At 43.2% G+C, this 19,534-nt stretch overlaps 1 protein-coding gene across 1 annotated transcript in view; it reads right to left on the reverse strand.

The window, feature by feature from the left end:
* Positions 1-1,848: 1,848 nt before the first annotated feature.
* Positions 1,849-19,534, reverse strand: part of LOC137544442 (vomeronasal type-2 receptor 26-like) — a 53,034-nt gene continuing 35,348 nt past the window's right edge. The window contains exons 6-8 of the mRNA XM_068265523.1: positions 12,155-12,278; positions 8,521-9,387; positions 1,849-1,946 (exon numbers count right to left, since the gene is read on the reverse strand). Of these exons, the coding sequence (XP_068121624.1) occupies positions 1,849-1,946; positions 8,521-9,387; positions 12,155-12,278 (1,089 nt within the window). The remainder of the gene's footprint in view (positions 1,947-8,520; positions 9,388-12,154; positions 12,279-19,534) is intronic.

A 19,534-nucleotide genomic window follows, 5' to 3' on the forward strand; every position in this document is an offset into this window, starting at 1 on the left:
ACACCAAATGTCTGTGGTGCTTCATCAGGACTACAATATCAGTTACATAGTTGGCTTGGTTGACAAGAGACATCCTTCCATCAAGTTCAGAAAAAACAGACCAGAAAAGGGGGAAAAAAAAGCAAGGGCCAATTAGCCTTAGAAGGGGAAAATTCCTTCTTAACTCCAGGTGGCAGGAGTGCCTCTCCTCCATGACCTGGCGCATGTTATTACGTAATCAGCCAGCGGTGGATAAAGACAGGAGTTCATGAAGCCACAGAGGTGTGTGCCCGCCGGAACAGGTGAGACGCTACGCTGCTGAAGACTCTACAGGGACCCAAGGGAGCAACTGCTAAGTTGGGGGGGGGGGCACTTTGGGGGACCCTACAGGCTCTGGGGCAATTGCCCCCTTTGCTATGCAGGGCCGGCGCTACCATACGGGCAGACAAGGAAAACACTTATATTTGCTGAGAAATTCACACTGTTTGTGTTTAAGGTGAGCAGCCTGTCTAATTACTCCTAATCAGCTGTGTTTAAGCTGTGCCAAGGTGTGCTAAGGCTCTGTGCTAATATGTAAACACTGGAGATTAACCCTTTCTGTGCTCCTAGAATTTTCCAGGAAGTAAACACCGCAGGTTTATTGTAGGAGTTCTATAAGTTGTAACAAAGAAATGTTTTTGTTTTTATTTAGGTTATTATGATGTTGATTATCTTTTAGAACATAGAAGAAGTTCTGAGTTTAGGTTCGCTTTAGGCTTCTTGCACACAGGGACGTTACAGGTGCACGTTAGTGCAGCCTGTAACGCTCCCCCAACGCACAGCAATGTAACACAAGTGGGCTGTTCACACTGCCCACGTTGCGTTACATTGTAACGCGGCAAAGTGCTGCATGCTGTGCGTTCTACACGGCTAAGCCGCGTTAGACTGTTTGCACATGCTCAGTCATGTTGGGGAGGAGGGGAGAGCGGCCGGGCACATGGCTAATTAATAATCACTGCACTCAGTGACGTGCAGTGTTTACTTCCTGGAGCGGCCGCTCTGTGCGGCGATTGGCCGGGCGGGACCACGTGATGCCGCATGCGTCCAAGAGTACGCATCACGGACGCCAGAGTAAGCTGCACAACGTGGCTCACTCCGACATCCACACCAGAGAGCACCAGGCGTTGCTAGGGGCACGTTATGTGCCCTATAACGTCCCCTAAACGCAACATCCTGGTGTGTAAGTAGCCTTAAGGTCATCCCTCATATTACATAGAAGTGGTAAGATTCAATCACAACACCGCAGAATATTATGGTGTTTGATAAATTATAATAATCATTTATGGGCACCTTTACTGAATGATATTCTATAACCCCCTGTTCATGTCTTTTCTCTCCTCTCCTGTGATTTCTTTTTTCATTTCTTTGTGTGTGTTCTATTTCCTCCCTTGTCTCCTTATAACCTTCACCTCTGCCCTCCAGCTAAGGACAATGCTCACAAAGAATGGATGTTCAGAGAAAGCGGTCAGACTGCTCAAGAACCAAGATCACCACTGCTTGTCATTTCAAGTTGATTCAAATTTTATATTAATTTTAAAGAGAACCTGTAACAAAAAAAGTTCCCCTGGAGGGTACTCACCTAGGTAGGGGGAAGCCACAGGGTCCCAATGAGGCTTTCCCCTCCGCTATAGCTGCAGGCAGTCCAGTGCTGGCTCCCGGAAGTCTCCTACACACCAAGCTCGACAAGCCTTCCCTGGCTCCAGCGGGGACGCTATTGTGGCTCTCAGCAAGGTAAATAGACAGAAATAGCCGATCTCCATCGGGTCCGCTCTGCTACGCAGGTGCAGGAGACTTGCCGCCTGTGCAGTAGAGCGGCCCAACAGCGATCGACTATTTCTGCCTATCTCCGAGCAGAGATCCAGGAAGGTAAATATTTACATCTCTGCCAATCCGGGAGCTTTTTCGCCGCCGCCGTGGGACACAGGATAGGATCCGGAGGCGTCCCCCCCCCCCCTTCGAGGTGTGTACCCCCCAGGGGAAGGTTTTCTGGTTACAGGTTTTATGTAAGCATATTTACATAGTTTGAAATTGAATGTGGTAGTTGATTATTTGTATTAAGAAAATATGTAAGCATAAGTGCCATTTATAGATAGCCAGAGGGCTTTCAAACCTCCTCAAAGTGTGAGGTTCAGATTGAGGGCCCATTTCCACTATCGCGAATTCGCATACGGTTTTTTCATGCGAATTCGCATAGCAATACAAGTGAATGGGACTGTTTCCACTTGTCAGGATTCCTTTGCGTTTTTCTGTGCAGAAAAAATTCGCATGGCAGAGCCATCAGAATTCGCATACCGCATACCACTATGCGAATCGCATACAATGTATTTATTAGGAAATTCACATGCGGTTTGGTTATGCGAATTTTTAAGCGAATTCGCACAGAAACAATGGAAAATAACACCAGCACTGCCATACATCGTCATCCATGCGAATTCGCATGAAAATTCGCATAGACCCGTATGCGAAATTCGCATCCGCATGCAAATTTTTACCGCGGCGATTTACACCGCACAAGTGGAAACGGGCCCTGAGTCTTCATTTATCAATAGACCAGCAGAAGACCCAGCATTACCCGGGTATGTATTTAATTATTGTTGGGTCCGATCCCTTTTTCTAAACTTGACAATCACTCAATGACGAAGTGTGTGAGCTTTGGGGTATTTGGCATAAATAATGTTAGAATGGAAGCAGTTTAAATTTTCCCATTTAAATCAAGCAAACAAATCAATTGGCTGTGTATAGCTATGGTTCCCCTCATCTGAATTTGAACCCCAGTCACCTAATGACCGATTGTGCCAAGTTTGAGAACCATACAATCAACAGTCTAAAAATGGCTGCCATTAACAGTGTAAGAATGGCTGAAATCAATCAAACAAATCTGATTAGCTGTATGTAGCTCCACCTCTTTTTCTAAATATGAACCCCAGTGACCCAATGATCGACTATACCAGGTTTGAGGCCTTTATCATTAACAGTGGAAAAATGCAGCAATTTAAATATTCCCCTTAAAAAACAGTAGTTGAATTTTGATTGGCTGTTTTAGGATCCACCCACTTTTCTGAATATCAATCCCAATCACCCAGTGAGCAACTGTGCCAAGTTTGAGATCCCTGCCATTAACAGTGTAAGAAGTTTACAGTCATTCATTTTACATGGGAAAATGTAATCTGATTGGCTGTTTTATGCTCCACCCACTTTCCTTGAGTTTTTAACTTCAGTCACCAAGTAAGCACCTGTGCCAAGTTTGGGGACTCTGGCTTGATTACTGTGAGAATTGCAGGCTTTTAAATATTTCCATTGACGTGAATAGATAAAGTCTGTTTGACTGTTTATGGTTCCACGCAGGTGTGCAGGGGGGCATGAGACCCCATGGACATATCTTTTCAGGAAGTAAGGGATCTGCATACCAGGTTTTATTAAAATCGGACAATTGGAACGCAGTGTGACCAAGCATCCTGTTGGACGTGAAACAGCCATCGCCGATCCCATCTGCAGCCCTAACACCCACTTCCACCCCCACAACCGCCACCACAGCATGACAAGGTACATGTGTTGATGATGTAAACCCCTATGATGTCACTTTTCAAACCAGGCACAATAAATGAAGCTGAGTACAGACGGATGGTGCACGTTGCTGATTCTTTATAACCAAGATCCTTGTGATACTCTTTCTTCCTAATCCTATAAACGGAGCACACGTCTGCAGCTACCTCAATAGAAAGGGAAAGGGGGAACAGCGCAAGTGGGGAGATCAGGCTTATTGAAATACCTGCCCACAGACCCTTCAACATTAAAGGGGAGTGCAACACTGAGCTTTTCTTTTTGTCACAAGGCATTTTCGAGTGATCGCGGCACATACATACACACATACATCCATATATATATATATATATATATATATATATATATATATATATATATATATATATATATATATATATCCATATATATATATATATATCTCCATATACATATATATATATATATATATATATATATACCTATATCTATATATTTATATATCTATATCTATATATACACACACTAGTTGTAGAACCGACGTTACCTGGGTATGTATTTGGTTGTTAGCTCTGCCAACTTTTTCTAACCTTGACACACAGTCATGCAATGACCAAGCTTTATGAGCTTTGGGGTCTTTGGCATCAATAATTAAAAAATGTATATTGAAATGAAAAAAAAAATCTGAATTGGCAGTTTGTTGCTCTGCTCCTTTAGTGAATTTGGACCCCAGTCACCCAATGACCGACTGTACCAGGTTTGAGTCCTCTGCCATTAAAAGTGTAAGAATGGCAACAACTTAAATATTCCCCTTGAAAATCAATAGGTGAAATGTAATTAACTGTTGTAGGCTCCATCTACTTTCTTAATCCCAGTGAGCAACTGTGTGGGGAAATGTAAACTGCAGCCATTCTTACACTGTTAATGGCAGAGTTCTCAAACTTCAATTAAAAATGTTGTTTAGCTCCGTCCACTTTTTTAAACCTTGACACACAGTCACTCAATTACTACATTTGTGAGATTTGATGTTCCTGGCATCAATAATGTGAGAGTGGAAGCAGTTTAGAAGCAAAGAAATCTCATTGGCTATTTGTGACTCCACCTCTTTCCAGAATTTGAACCCCAGTCACCCAGTGACTGACTGTATGAGGTTTGTGAGCTTCGGGGTCCTTAGCTTCAATAATTTGTATTTTCCCAGTGTAATTAAACAAATGTGATTGGCTATTTGTGGCTCCGGACCCTTTTTTTTGAATTTGAACCCCAGTGACCCAATGACCAACTGTACCAGGTTTGATGCTTGTGCCATTAACAGTGCAAGAAAGGCAGCAATTTTAATTTTCACCTTGAAAATCAACAGGTGAATTCTGATTGGCTTTTTTCAGCTCCACCCACATTTCTGAAAAAGAATCCCAGTCAGCCAGTAACAAACTGTGCAAAGTTTGAGAACTCTGCCATTAACAGGGAAGAAGGCCTGCAATTTACATTTTCCAGGGAAATTTGTGTCTAGGTCACAAAAACTGGGTGGAGTCAAATACACAGTCACTCCAAGACCAAGTTTGTGAGCTCTCAGGTTCCTGGCATAAAAATTGTGTGAATGGAAGCAGTTTTTCCAGCAAATAACTCTGATTGGCTGTTTGTGGCCCTGCCCCTTTAGTGAATTTGAACCCCAGTCACATAATTACTGACTGTAGAAGGTTTGAGGCCATTAACAGTGTAAGAATGGCAGTAGTTTCAATATTCCCCTTGAAAATCATTAGGTGAATTTTGATTGGCTGTTGTAGGCTCCACCCACTTTTCTTAATAATAATCCCAGTCACCCAGTGATCAACTGTGTCAAGTTTGGGAACCCTGTCATAAACTACAGCCATTGTTACACTGTTAATATTTTTCCATTTAAAAAGTTTGATGTTTTTGGCTCCGCCCACTATTTCTTGAGGCTTGTGCCATTAACAGTGCATCATTGGGTGACTGGGGTCCAAATTCACTAAAGGGGGTGGAGCCACAAACAAAATGGCTGAAATCAATCTACCAAATCTGATTAGCTGTTTGTGGCTCCACCCCCTTTAGTGAATTTGGACCCCAGTCACCCAATGACGCACTGTTAATGGCACAAGCCTCAAACCTGATACAGTCAGTCATTGGGTGACTGGGGTCCAAATTCACGAAAGGAGGTGGAGCCACAAACAGCTAATTAGATTTGGTAGATTGATTTCAGCCATCCTGTTACACACACAGTTGGTCACTGGGTGACTGGGATTAATATTCAGAAAAGTGGGTGGAGCCTACAACAGCCAATCAAAATTCACCAACTGATTTTCAAGGGGAATGTTTACATTGTAGCAGGTTTGTGCTGGCATTCTTACACTTTTAATGGTAGATGGCTCAAACCTGCTACAATGTAAACATTCCCCTTGAAAATCAGTTGGTGAATTTTGATTGGCTGTTGTAGGCTCCACCCACTTTTCTGAATATTAATCCCAGTCACCCAGTGACCAACTGTGTGTGTAACAGAATGGCTGAAATCAATCTAACAAATCTGATTAGCTGTTTGTGGCTCCACCCCTTTAGTAAATTTGGACCCCAGTCACCCAATGACTGACTGTATCAGGTTTGAGGCCTCGGCCATTAATAGTGTAATAATAGTAGCAATGTAAATATTACCCTTGAAAATTAACAGGTGAACTTTGATTGGCTGCTGTAGGCTCCACCCACATTTCTGAATATTAATCACAGTCACCCAGTGGCCAACTGTGTCAAGTTTGGAAACCCTGCCATTAACAGTGTAAGAATGGTTGCAAACTTGACACAGTTGGCCACTGGGTGACTGTGATTAATATTCAGAAATGTGGGTGGAGCCTACAGCAGCCAATCAAAGTTCACCTGTTAATTTTCAAGGGTAATATTTACATTGCTACTATTATTACACTATTAATGGCCGAGGCCTCAAACCTGATACAATGTAAATATTACCCTTGAAAATTAACAGGTGAACTTTGATTGGCTGCTGTAGGCTCCACCCACATTTCTGAATATTAATCACAGTCACCCAGTGGCCAACTGTGTCAAGTTTGCAACCATTCTTACACTGTTAATGGCAGGGTTTCCAAACTTGACACAGTTGGCCACTGGGTGACTGTGATTAATATTCAGAAATGTGGGTGGAGCCTACAGCAGCCAATCAAAGTTCACCTGTTAATTTTCAAGGGTAATATTTAAATTGCTGCCATTCTTACACTATTAATAGCAGATGCCTCAAACCTGGTACAGTTGGTGACTGGGGGTTCAAATTCAGAAAGGGGGCGGAGCCACAGACAATCATATTTCTTTAATTTCAATGGGAAGGTACAAATTATTGATAACAGGGACCCCAAAGCTCATACACTTGGTAATTGAGTGACTGTATGACAAAGTTAGAAAAGTGGGCGGCACCAACAACTAAATGTTTTACATGGGAAAATATAAACTGCAACCATTCTTACACTGTTAATGGCAGGGTTTCCAGTTTATATTTTCCCATGTAAAACATTTAGTTGTTGGTGCCGCCCACTTTTCTAACTTTGTCATACAGTCACTCAATTACCAAGTTTATGAGCTTTGGGGTCCCTGTTATCAATAATTTGTACCTTCCCATTGAAATTAAAGAAATATGATTGTCTGTGGCTCCACCCCCTTTCTGAATTTGAACCCCCAGTCACCAACTGTACCAGGTTTGAGGCATCTGCTATTAATAGTGTAAGAATGGCAGCAATTTAAATATTCCCCTTGAAAATCAACAGGATAAGTTTGATTGGCTGTTGTAGGCTCCACCCATTTTCCTTATTATTAATCCCAGTCACCCAGTGACCAACTGGGCAAAGTTTTAGAACCCTACCATTAACAGTGTAAGAATGGCAGCAGTTTATGTTTTCCCAGTGAAATGCGTTTTTGGCTCCACCGAGTTTCTGTAACCTTGACACACAGTCACTCAGTGACCAAGTTTGTCAGCTGTCAGGTTCCTGGCATCAAAAATGTGTGAATGGTAGCAGTTTTTCCACCAAGAAAATCTGATTAGCTGTTTGTGCCCCCGCCCATTTAGTGAATTTGGACCCCAGTCACCCAATGAATGACTGTAGCAAGTTTGAAGCCTCTGCTATTAACAGTGTAAGAATGGCAGTAGTTTAAATATTCCCCTTGAAAATCAACAGGAGAATTTTGATTGGCTGTTGTAGGCTCCTCCACTGAATATTAATCCCAGTCACCCAGTGACCAAGTGTGCCATGTTTGAGAACCCTGCCATTAACAGTGTAACAATGGCTGCAGTTTACATTTTCCCATTTAAAATGAATGGCTGAAATTTAATTGGCTGTTTCATGCTCCACCCACTTTTCCTGGATTTGTAACCGAGGTCACCAAGTGACCAACTGCGCCAACTGTGGGGACTCTGGCTTGATTACTGTGAGAATGGCAGCCTTTTACATTTTTTCCATTGACATGAATGGGTGAAATCTGATTTGTCGTTTGTAGCCCCGCCCAGCTGTGCAGGGGGGCCGCGAGACCCCCAGAACATATCATCCCAGGTAGTAAGGGATCTGTATATCAAGTTTAGTTTAAATCGGTCAAGCCGTTTTCTAGTGATCGCGACACACACACACACACACACACACACACACACACACACACACACACACACACACACACACACACACACACACACACACACACACACACACACACACACACACACACACACACACACACACACACACACACACACACACACACACACACACACACACACACACACACACACACACACACACACACACACACACACACACACACACACACACACACACACACACACACACACACACACACACACACACACACACACGATTTGCCTCATGTATCTTTTAACTTTCCAGCTAAAGTCATTTATTTAACATCTACAACAACAAATATTTTAGTTTTAGGTGGGACGGCCCTTTAGAACTTGTTTATAAATCAATTCTGACCTGAACAACATAACCCAGCATTTGGGAACAAAAATAAAACCTAGGAGCGCAAGACTGGAAGCCAGGATACAGAATATCTCCACCGCAGCCACATATTTCCCCTTGGTGCCCAGATAGGTCGGGATAAAGGTCACCCAGACACAGCAGAACACCAGCATGCTGAATGTGATGTGTTGAGCTTCATTAAAGATGTCCGGCAAGTTACGGGCAAAGTAGGCAGCTGCAAAACTAACAAAAGCCAAACTAGCATTGTAGCCTACAACCAAGAACAGAGCAATGGTGGACCCTTCATTACAGTGTAGAATTATACGGGACGTCTGTGTGTGATGGTCAGAGTCTGGATAAGGTGGTGACATTACGAGCCAACAAGTGCAGATGATGACTTCAACAAGAGAGCAGATTAATATAGCACAACGAGGTATCTTCTTCCCAACCCAGTTCCTCAGCACACTTCCAGGTTTTGTAGCCCTGAAGGCTATGAGAACCGTCATAGTTTTCCCTAACACAGATGAAATGCAGAAGGTAAATGTGACACCAAATACTGCTTGTCTCAGTAGACAAGTCACCTTCCTGGGCTGACCAAGAAATAGCAGAGGGCACAGCAGGCAGAGTATGAGGGAAATGAGAATGGAGTAGCTAAGCTCTTGGTTATTTGCTTTCACTATTGCACTGTTGTGGTGTTCAATGAAAAGACCCAAGGTGGCCATTGTACAAATTGAGAAGAAGATGGAGATGGATGTGAGAGCCATGCCCAACGGGTCCTCATACGAAAGGTACTCAACCGACTTCATGACACACTTATTCTTCTCCTTGTTGGACCACTGGTCTTCTGGACATTTACTGCAGTCTTCCATATCTGTAGAAAAGAGGAAATAGAACCAGAAAAATGTACGAAATCTGACCATAAAAGATAGCACCCAAAGTGTTGCACCTTTTTGTTTTAATGGCTAATTAGTTAACCAGATTTTTATGTCATAGATTTCTAGATTAATGCTGTTTTAAATATATGTTTTATACCTCTAGTGGCATAGTTGGGGGGGAGGGGGGAAGGTAAGGAGGGGCATCTGTCCTCAGGTGCAGTGATCTGGGGCACTGGTGATGCATCTGCTGCAGGTATTTGAATTGTGGGCATGGGAGATAGAGGCTAGTAGAATATTGGTAAAAATTGCATGTGTGCACTTCACTTAGGAGCTGACGCAGCTACATTGTAGAAGCACTTTTACATCCTCACCTCCAACCCTTCCAGTGCTGCCCACAGACAATGCACCCAGCATACAGATAATATGGGAATGGAGATATGTAAGTAGAGATTTTCTCAAAAAGCTTCATACTTTAGTGAAGTCAAAAATACTCTTAAAGGGACTCCGAGCAGTGCAGAAACTATGGAAAAATGCATACTATTTTGAAGCTCTCTTTCTCCTCTTTCCAACGATATATAGACCGCCACCCTACGCCTTTTAGTTTTCGCTATTTTCGCGACCGAATGCGTGGCTGCAGCGATTTCGATCTCAAAAATATCGAAAACTAAAAGACGTAGGGCGGCGGTTTATGTGTCGTTGGAAAGAGGAGAAAGAGAGCTTCAAAATGGTATGCATCTTTCCATAGTTACTTGTATTACACAGGACGACTTTTCCACAAAGTCGGCAGCTCCATTCAGCTGCTGACTTTGGGAAAGAGTTGCTTGTATTACACATATTTTTAAGCTCTATGGAAAGATGCATACCATTTTGAAGCTCTCTTTCTCCTCTTTCCAACGACACATAAACCGCCGCCCTACGCCTTTTAGTTTTCATTATTTTTGCGATCGAAATCACATTTGCCACGATTTCGACCGCAAAAATAGCGAAAACTAAAAGGCGTAGGGTGGCGGTTTATATATCGTTGGAAAGAGGAGAAAGAGAGCTTTAAAATGGTATGCATCTTTCCATAGTTTCTGCACTGCTCGGAGTCCCTTTAAAGAAAATGTCTGCTGATGCAAAATTCTAGTATTTTGGATTCTGGGTATTGTCTCCACTAAGAACAAAAATGACCCAACCACTTGCAGAGGAGGACCAGATTTTCGTTTTCTTATTTGACTGTAATGTGGACTTCCATATGACAAATGGAATAATGGAAATATGGTGTTTGTGTAAGGATCCGCTCCGCTGGCTGCGCAGGCAGACAGCTGTTTGACCATTCCTTGTGTCTGAGGGATGCAGGTCTCTGGATAAGAGACCTGGCTTTGTCTTGCAAGTTCCAGGCCTGTTCTGCTGCTGAGGGATTTGCATACATTGGTTATGCAAATCACCTACCTGCCTCCTGTGATGACTGGCACTATAAAAAGCTATGTTTCCCAGAGTCCTTCGCTGGTCATTCCTTCCGGGTTTGTAGTAAACACTCCTAGAGTGTCAGCCAAGCTACTTCTTGTTAAAGTTATCTTAGAGTAATTCTTAGGACTGCACTAGGCAGTTTCCCTAGTGCAGTTAGGATTGCATATCTGTTTGTTTGTCTGTTGCGATTGTCCTGCCCCAGCGGTGGTCGACAGCAAATCGTTCTGTTTGTCTAGGGTGCTAACCGGCGCTGCGGTAGTTACTGGTAGCCCCTTCTGATCTGTCTTGTCTGGATCGCAATAGCCTCTAGCGGTAGTGGCTGTGGATCCTTCTGATCTAGTTTCTGGAGTGTAAGCTGGAGCTGCGGTCGCTTCTGGCTACCTCGTCTAATCTGTCTTGCCTGGATCGCAATAGCCTCTAGCGTTAGTGGCTATGGATCCTTCTGATCTAGTTTCTGGAGTGTAAGCTGGAGCTGCGGTTGCTTCCGGCTACCTCATCTGATCTGTCTTGTTTAGATCGCACTAGCCGCTAGCGTTAGCGGCTGTGGATCTTTCTGATCTGTGTTCCTGCTTGGATCACACTTGCTCTGGCGGAAGAGCGGTGGATCCTTTCTGCCTAGTTCCTGTTTCTCGTTTGTCTGTCTTATCTGATACGGGCGCTTGCTGTAGGCTCGGTGAGGTAACCGTTAAGCAAGCGTTCACATTCTTTGTTTCGTGTTTGTCTGTCGGTGGTTAGTTAGGTGTGCTTGTCTCTGTTGTGCTTATCACGCGGAGACCACGTTATAAACGTGTTCGCTGTTGCGAATGAGTGCGGTGTTCGCGTTTAGTTAGCGTTTGTTATTTTCTTTATCATTCTCATTGTATTATTTGCTGTGCCTTTGCTCCTCTTGTGTTCTGTGCTAGTCTGTCTTGTGTCACTTCTGGCGATCGCCTTTCTCGCGATCGCGTTCCTACTTTTGTTTCTGCTGATGTGCGTTCGCCATCGCAGGGTCGCGACTAGATTGGTGAACACACATTCGTCCTGTACCTGTGCTCTTTCTCTTTATGGGCTGTTCAGCCCTGCATTGTCTTGATCTGTACAATCCCCATCTGGCATCTGTGGCCGTGCAGCGATGGTACTCGTCTGCACTCCACAGCGCGATCTGCCGGTGGGAATTGCCCTCTGCTGGTGCATTGCACCTAGCCTGGGTTCACCCAATTATACGCTTGTGGAAGGTTTCCGCTGTGTCAGTGCGCATCTCGCGCGCTGACCATGAAAACGATTCCGCAAACGTTACAGTTTGTCATTGTGGTATTAATATTGCTGTTGTGTCACCTGGTAAAGCAGTGATTTCCCCGTCCGCGCACCTCACACAGTCGTAGCAGCAGATCTGCATTCCCTCCTTCAATGCTTTCCTGTACCCGGGAGGACAGCTGGGGCTGCACACAGAGCTGGGGACCTGCGGAGAAGTGAGAGTATAATATATATAAGAAGAACAACATATATACTGCCCAAATAAATATACATGCTGTACTAGATCTCAGAGGAAAAGCTACAAATAATGGTGCCCTTCCCTGTTCACACCCCTCTTCTTGCCTCCCTTTGATGACCCTCATAGCCTGGAGGCCCATGTTGCAAAAGAGTCATAAAACAAGTGTGGCCATCATAATCCCACACACAACCACGCCTGGTCTGGAGGATGGACCCCTGTATAAACCACACCTGGTCTGGAGGATGGACCCTTGTATAAACCACGCCTGGTCTGGAGAATGGATCCCTGTATAAACCATGCCTGGTCTGGAGAATGGATCCCTGTATAAACCACGCCTGGTCTGGAGGATGGACCCATGTATAAACCACGCCTGGTCTGGAGGATGGACCCCTGTATAAACCACGCCTGGTCTGGAGGATGGACCCTTGTATAAACCACGCCTGGTCTGGAGGATGGACCCATGTATAAACCATGCCTGGTCTGGAGGATGGACCCCTGTATAAACCACGCCTGGTCTGGAGAATGGATCCCTGTATAAACCATGCCTGGTCTGGAGAATGGATCCCTGTATAAACCACGCCTGGTCTGGAGGATGGATCCCTGTATAAACTACGCCTGGTCTGGAGGATGGACCCATGTATAAACCACGCCTGGTCTGGAGGATGGACCCATGTATAAACCACGCCTGGTCTGGAGGATGGACCCATGTATAAACCATGCCTGGTCTGGAGAATGGATCCCTGTATAAACCATGCCTGGTCTGGAGAATGGATCCCTGTATAAACCACGCCTGGTCTGGAGGATGGACCCATGTATAAACCACGCCTGGTCTGGAGGATGGACCCCTGTATAAACCACGCCTGGTCTGGAGGATGGACCCTTGTATAAACCACGCCTGGTCTGGAGGATGGACCCATGTATAAACCATGCCTGGTCTGGAGGATGGACCCCTGTATAAACCACGCCTGGTCTGGAGAATGGATCCCTGTATAAACCATGCCTGGTCTGGAGAATGGATCCCTGTATAAACCACGCCTGGTCTGGAGGATGGATCCCTGTATAAACTACGACTGGTCTGGAGGATGGACCCATGTATAAACCACGCCTGGTCTGGAGGATGGACCCATGTATAAACCACGCCTGGTCTGGAGGATGGACCCATGTATAAACCATGCCTGGTCTGGAGAATGGATCCCTGTATAAACCATGCCTGGTCTGGAGAATGGATCCCTGTATAAACCACGCCTGGTCTGGAGGATGGACCCCTGTATTGGAGCGAGGGAAGGGTAGTAGTCCCCCCACGGTCACACATAAAGCCCCTACTAGAATACTAAAAGAACATGCAAGCAGAAGAAAATAACATTCCTTACCTCTTAATAGTTTATTAAAGTAGACCTAAAGTGAAATGAATATGGAAAGTAGTATTTAAAGCGGATCCGAGATGAAAAACTAACTAGATAAGATATATAGACAAGTTACTTGTTATAAAGTTTAGATAGTTTACACAGCAAATCTGGCTGCAAACAGCTTTAATAGAAAATTATTATTTCTTCCTGTGATACAATAACAGCAGCCATGTTGTTTGTAAACATTACACAGAGGCAGGCTTATCTGTATCTTGAGCCATCAGCCTAATCCCCTCTCCTCCTCTCTCCTCCCCTCTGCCTCTGAAATCAATGGCTAGTAACACCTCCTCCTCCTCCTGCCCAGACTGAGCTCCCATGAGCCCTTGCTATTGCCAAGGCTCTCTGAATACCTGTGGGCGTGGTTTATTTAGTTTATAGGGAATTAGAGTATTAACACAAAAACAAAAAAGTATTTGGCTTGCGGAATATCCTATAAACAATAGGAAAGGAACACAATTATGCAATGAGTAAAAATTCACCTTAGATCCACTTTAATCACTTCACCACTGAGGGGTTTTACCCCCTGAGCACCAGAGCAATTTTCACCTTTCAGTGCTCCTTCCATTCATTCATCTATAACTTTATCATTACTTATCACAATGAAATGAACTATATCTTGTTTTTTCCGCCACCAATTAGGCTTTCTTTAGGTGGGACATTATGCCAAGAATTATTTTATTCTAAATGTGTTTTAATGGGAAAATAGGAAAAATGTGGGAAAAAAATTAATTATTTTTCAGTTTTCGGCCATTATAGTTTTTAAATAATGCATGCTACTGTAATTAAAACCCATGAAATTTATTTGCCCTTTTGTCCCGGTTATAAAACCGTTTAAATTATGTCCCTATCACAATGTTTGGCGCCAATATTTTATTTGGAAATAAAGGTGCATTTTTTTCAGTTTTGCGTCCATCCCTAATTACAAGCCCATAGTTTATAAAGTAACAGTGTTATACCCTCTTGACATAAATATTTAAAAAGTTCAGTCCCTAAGGTACCTATTTATGTATTTTTTTTAATTGTAAATTGTTTAATTTTTTTTTAATACCAAAAAAAAAAAAATGGGGAGTGTGGGAGGTAATGAGTTAATTTTTAGTGTAAAACTAATTTATTTCTATGTAAAAAATGCTTAGGGTGTAGTTTTACTATTTGGCCACAAGATGGCAACAGTAACTTTTTGTTTATTGCGACCTGCGAGCGTCCTTCCGGACGCTCGCAGGAAGTACTAGGAGGCTGTGAGTTTGTTTTTTTTCACAATGATCGCGCTGCCCATCGGAGAGCAGCGGATCATTGCGGGGCTTAGATCAACGAACAAGAATGGATTTTCCCGTTCATTGATCTCCGGGCGAGCGGGCGGCGGCGTGTTTACTAGCGGCGGGCGGCGTGTTTACGAGCAGGAGCGCGGAAAGTACGGATTTCTCCGTCCCTGGGGGTTAAAGGATGGAAAAAGGGACGGAGAAATCCGTACGGGCGGGGGTAAAGTGGTTAAAGGAATACTATCAAAGTTTTATTTATTACCTGAACACCTTTAATAGACTAAAGGGACTTTGTAATTATACATAGTGGTAGTAAAATAAAAAAAATCTGAAGACCTTACATATGGAGAGCTAGGGGGACAGGCTGGGCTGATGAGCTGTGCTGATGTGCTGTGCGTGGCCACGAGAATGTGTAAGAAACACTCCTTCTGCACTGTCCTGCTTAGATAAACAAATCACACAGGCTGATTCAAGATACTTTCATGTCAGCATAAATTCATTGATCTGCCAGCCCACAGGACACTATCCTATCAGTATAGCGTGATGTGTTTATCCAAGCGGCACACTGTAGAGGGAGAAAACGTTTTACACATTCTTATTGCCATGCCCAGCCCATGACCCGACTCCACTCCTAGCTCTCCATATGTAAGGTATGATAAGGATTTTTTTTCTTTTACTACCACTATGTGTCCTTACTAAGTCTCTTCTGCCTATTAAAGGTGTTCAGAAAAAAAAAAAAACTTTGATAGTGTTCCTTTAAGAAAGAAAGAAACATGTATTTGTCATGCAGGCCATTTGCTGGCAGAGATTTCTGGGTCATGCCTGGAATACGCATGCAGGCAGCAGAGTCACCCCTGGCATATGCTGGCAGAGATTTCTGGGTCATGCCTGGAATACGCATGCAGGCAGCAGAGTCACCCCTGGCATATGCTGGCAGAGATTTCTGGGTCATGCCTGGAATAAGCATGCAGGCAGCAGAGTCACACCTGGCATATGAAGTCAGAGTGGAGTTTGAATAATAACTTTGTAATAAGAAAAGTTCCTGGCTTTAGCTATGCCTGTACCAGCTCTCCTTATGCCTGTACCAATAAAATATTTTGAAACTAAATACATGAACTGTGTACTTGTTTTTGATTAAAAAAGAGCTTAATTAAAAAGAACTTAGCAAATATTGTTATACTTTCTATTTATACTGCTGGGGGGAGGACCACACTATTTTCAAACTCAAACTTCACCCATGCATACATGTAAAAAAAAGGCAGCTGGTAATGGTAAAAAGGGTACTGGGTATAACTGCAAGTAAAATATCAGTAAAATTGCACTATATTCTACTTTTTTAAACTTCATCTTTAGAATATTGGTAAACGTTTATTTATTTCTATAATTCAACTTTGACCAGCTGCAGACTGGCTAACGCAGATTGGAGGCGGGTCCACAGCTCTCTTGTTCCTCAGCGACACATATATGCGTCATCTCCCGAGGAACAAGATTTGACCAGAGCTCGTACGAGCACCTGCTCCCATCAGCGTGCACAGCAGGCCCCAGCAATCAGCCTGCCAGGCAATATTTGGTGCTGGCAGGTTGTTTTTTTTTGGTAATTATTTATTTAAATAGTTATATAGTGCTGAAATCTTACGCAGAGCTGTACAGAGTATAGTCTTGTCACTTAACTATCCCTCGGAGGGGCTCACAATCTATGAATGTATAGTGTAGTGTATGTATCATAGTCTAGGACCAATTTAGGGGGAAGCCAATTAACCATTTCAGCCCGCTGGGATTTTTCACCTTATGCATCTGAGCAATTTTCACCTCCCATTCATTCGCTTATAACTTTATCACTAGTTATCACAATTTATTGATCTATATCTTGTTTCTGCCACTAACTAGACTTTCTTTGGGTGGTACATTTTGCTAAGAATAATTTTTTTATAAATGCATTTTAACAGGAATATTAAGAAAAACATGGAAAAAATTTCTTATTTCTCAGTTTTCGGCCATTATAGCTTTAAAATAATACATGCTACCATAACTAAAACCTATGTATTTTATTTGCACGTTTGTCTTGGTTATTACACCATTTAAATGTTGTCTCTATCACAATATATGGTGCCAATATTTTATTTGGAAATAAAGGTGCATTTTTTCAGTTTTGCGTCCATCACTATTTACAAGCTTATCCTTTTTAAATATGCATGTGAAACAAGTATACTACAAACATTTTTTAAAGTTCAGACCCTTAGGTAACTATTTATGTTTTGTTTTTGTTTTTTTAATTGTAATTTTTTTTGTAAAATTGTATTTGGGTAATATTTTGGTGTTGGGAAATAAACAGTTAATTTTTAATGTTATAATGTGTGTAAATTGAGTTGAAAAATGTGGCCAAATAGTAAAACTACATGTACATACAAGATGGCCACCTTGAGTTTTTGATTTTTTCCTTGTGCTTCTCGGTAACCGGAAGCACAAGGAGGATGGGGGATTTATTTTTTTTTGAAAAACTTCGGTGTCTGATAAGAGACCGTCGTTTTTTCTGCAGGGGAAACGGATCGGTGAACGGGAACCATGTTCCCATTCACTGATCTCTAGGCTAACGGGGGCAGCATGGGGACATGGGGGCACGCCCGCGATCATGCGTGGGAGAGCCCCACTGCACCAGAGCAACTGCCTGGATGTGAGGATCACGTCCTGGCGGCTGAAATCGTTAACTTATCTGTATTTTTTTATTATTGTTTTGGTCTTTTTTGATTAAAAACCAATTCAAAACTAAAAATAGCAGTAATCAAATACCACCAAAAGAAAGCTCTATTTGTGAGAAGAAAAGGGGGTAAAATTAATTTGGGTGGTAAGTTGTATGACGGAGCAATAAACCGTTAAGGTTGTGAAGTGCCGAATTGTGAAAAATGGCCTGGTCACTAGGAGGGTATGAACCTCTGGGGCTCAAGGGGTTAAAGATGAAACTAATATATGAAATAGACTCATTACATGCAAAACGAGAAATGTAAAACCTTTATTATAACTTTGATAATTGTGGCTTACAGCTTATGAAAACCCCAAACTCAAAATCTAATAAAATTTGAATATTACATGAAATCAATAAAACAAAAATTTTAAATTGAAAAATATCGGACCTTTGAAAAATATAATCATGCATATTTACTCAGTACTTGGATTTGGCTCCTTTTGCATCAATTACTACCTCAATCAGGGGCGCCACCAGCGTACAGGCAAGGCACGCCCCCGCTTGGAGCCTCACTGTAAGGGGGGGCCTTGCTCTGCTGCTGGCAGCTCCCCCATTGCTTTACTAATCTGCCGCAAAATCCACTAAAAATCCGGCACCCATAAAAAGTTTCACCGGCACGTCATCTGCCGGTAAATTAATTAGCCCCAGGCTCCCAGCTGAGCAACTTGGAGACAGATCTCCCTCCTCTCTTCTTGGATTGGCTGGCCAGGCACTGCCAGCCAATTACCAGTGAGGATTCTGGGGAAGAAGGAGGAGTCAAGAGAGAGAGAGAGAGAGACTGTGAGACTGGCCTTCCCAGAGCAGCATATGTCCTGTGAGTTGTTCTCTTAGCATGAAGTTTTAAATCAGGATGATACCATTTATTGGCTAACTACAAATGAATAAGAATAAACAAGCTTTCGGCCTTGCAGCCTTCGTCAGGTTTACATCCTGTTAGTTTGCAAGCTGGTGGTACAGACAGCTTATATACATGCAACATCAAAAGGGAAAACAGATATTTTTTTCAAGCATAAATACGTCATTAAGATGCCTTAATTCAAACAGACCATCTAAATGGGGTAAGATAAGGATCCTTGTTTACTCCATTGATCACAGACCTGGTATTAGGATTGACCCAGAGGTATCGTAAATTCTTAGTTCACAAGCTCAGCTAGAGTGGCTGAGACAGGTCAAATATTATCAATCTCATACCAATATAGAAAGTTGTTGTCCTTATTCAAACCCTTCTCCACAGCTTTGAACCAATTTATAAATTTTGTTTCTGCTATTAATCGGTCATTTGACGTTTTGAAGCCACCCTTCAGGGCAGTGACACGAAGATCATCCATGCTGTGTCCGTTGGATCGAAAGTGTGTAGCAACTGGGAGTCCAGATTTGGTATCATTAATAGTGTGCCTGTGTCCATTCATACGTTTGCGCAGAGTTTGTCCAGTTTCTCCCACGTACATAACATTGGGGCATTTAGCACACATGATCTTAGCATGTGTGCAGTGAGCTGTTCAGCTCACAGTGTGTGTGAACTGTAGAGGGAGAGAAACAGTGTAACAAGCATGGATATGGCGGCTGCTGACTCGCAGGGGGTGTCTGCAGCCGCCTCTCTCCCTGGCTCTCAAGTGTTATCCGTTCCCTTGGCATCTAGCACGCCGGGAACGGTGTTGTCTCCAGCTCATAGGGTGTCTGCCTCACGCGGACGCGCGCGGAGACAGGACCTTTATGCGGGCAGAAGGCGCGTCAGCTGACCTGCTGGTCGGCTGACGTCACTGGTGACTCTCGCCGCTTGGATTGGCGGATTCCGTGGTGGGAGTGGCTGGAAGTGTACCT

The sequence above is a fragment of the Hyperolius riggenbachi genome, chromosome 1, assembly GCF_040937935.1.
Source record: "Hyperolius riggenbachi isolate aHypRig1 chromosome 1, aHypRig1.pri, whole genome shotgun sequence".
In the NCBI taxonomy this organism is placed as follows: domain Eukaryota; kingdom Metazoa; phylum Chordata; class Amphibia; order Anura; family Hyperoliidae; genus Hyperolius; species Hyperolius riggenbachi.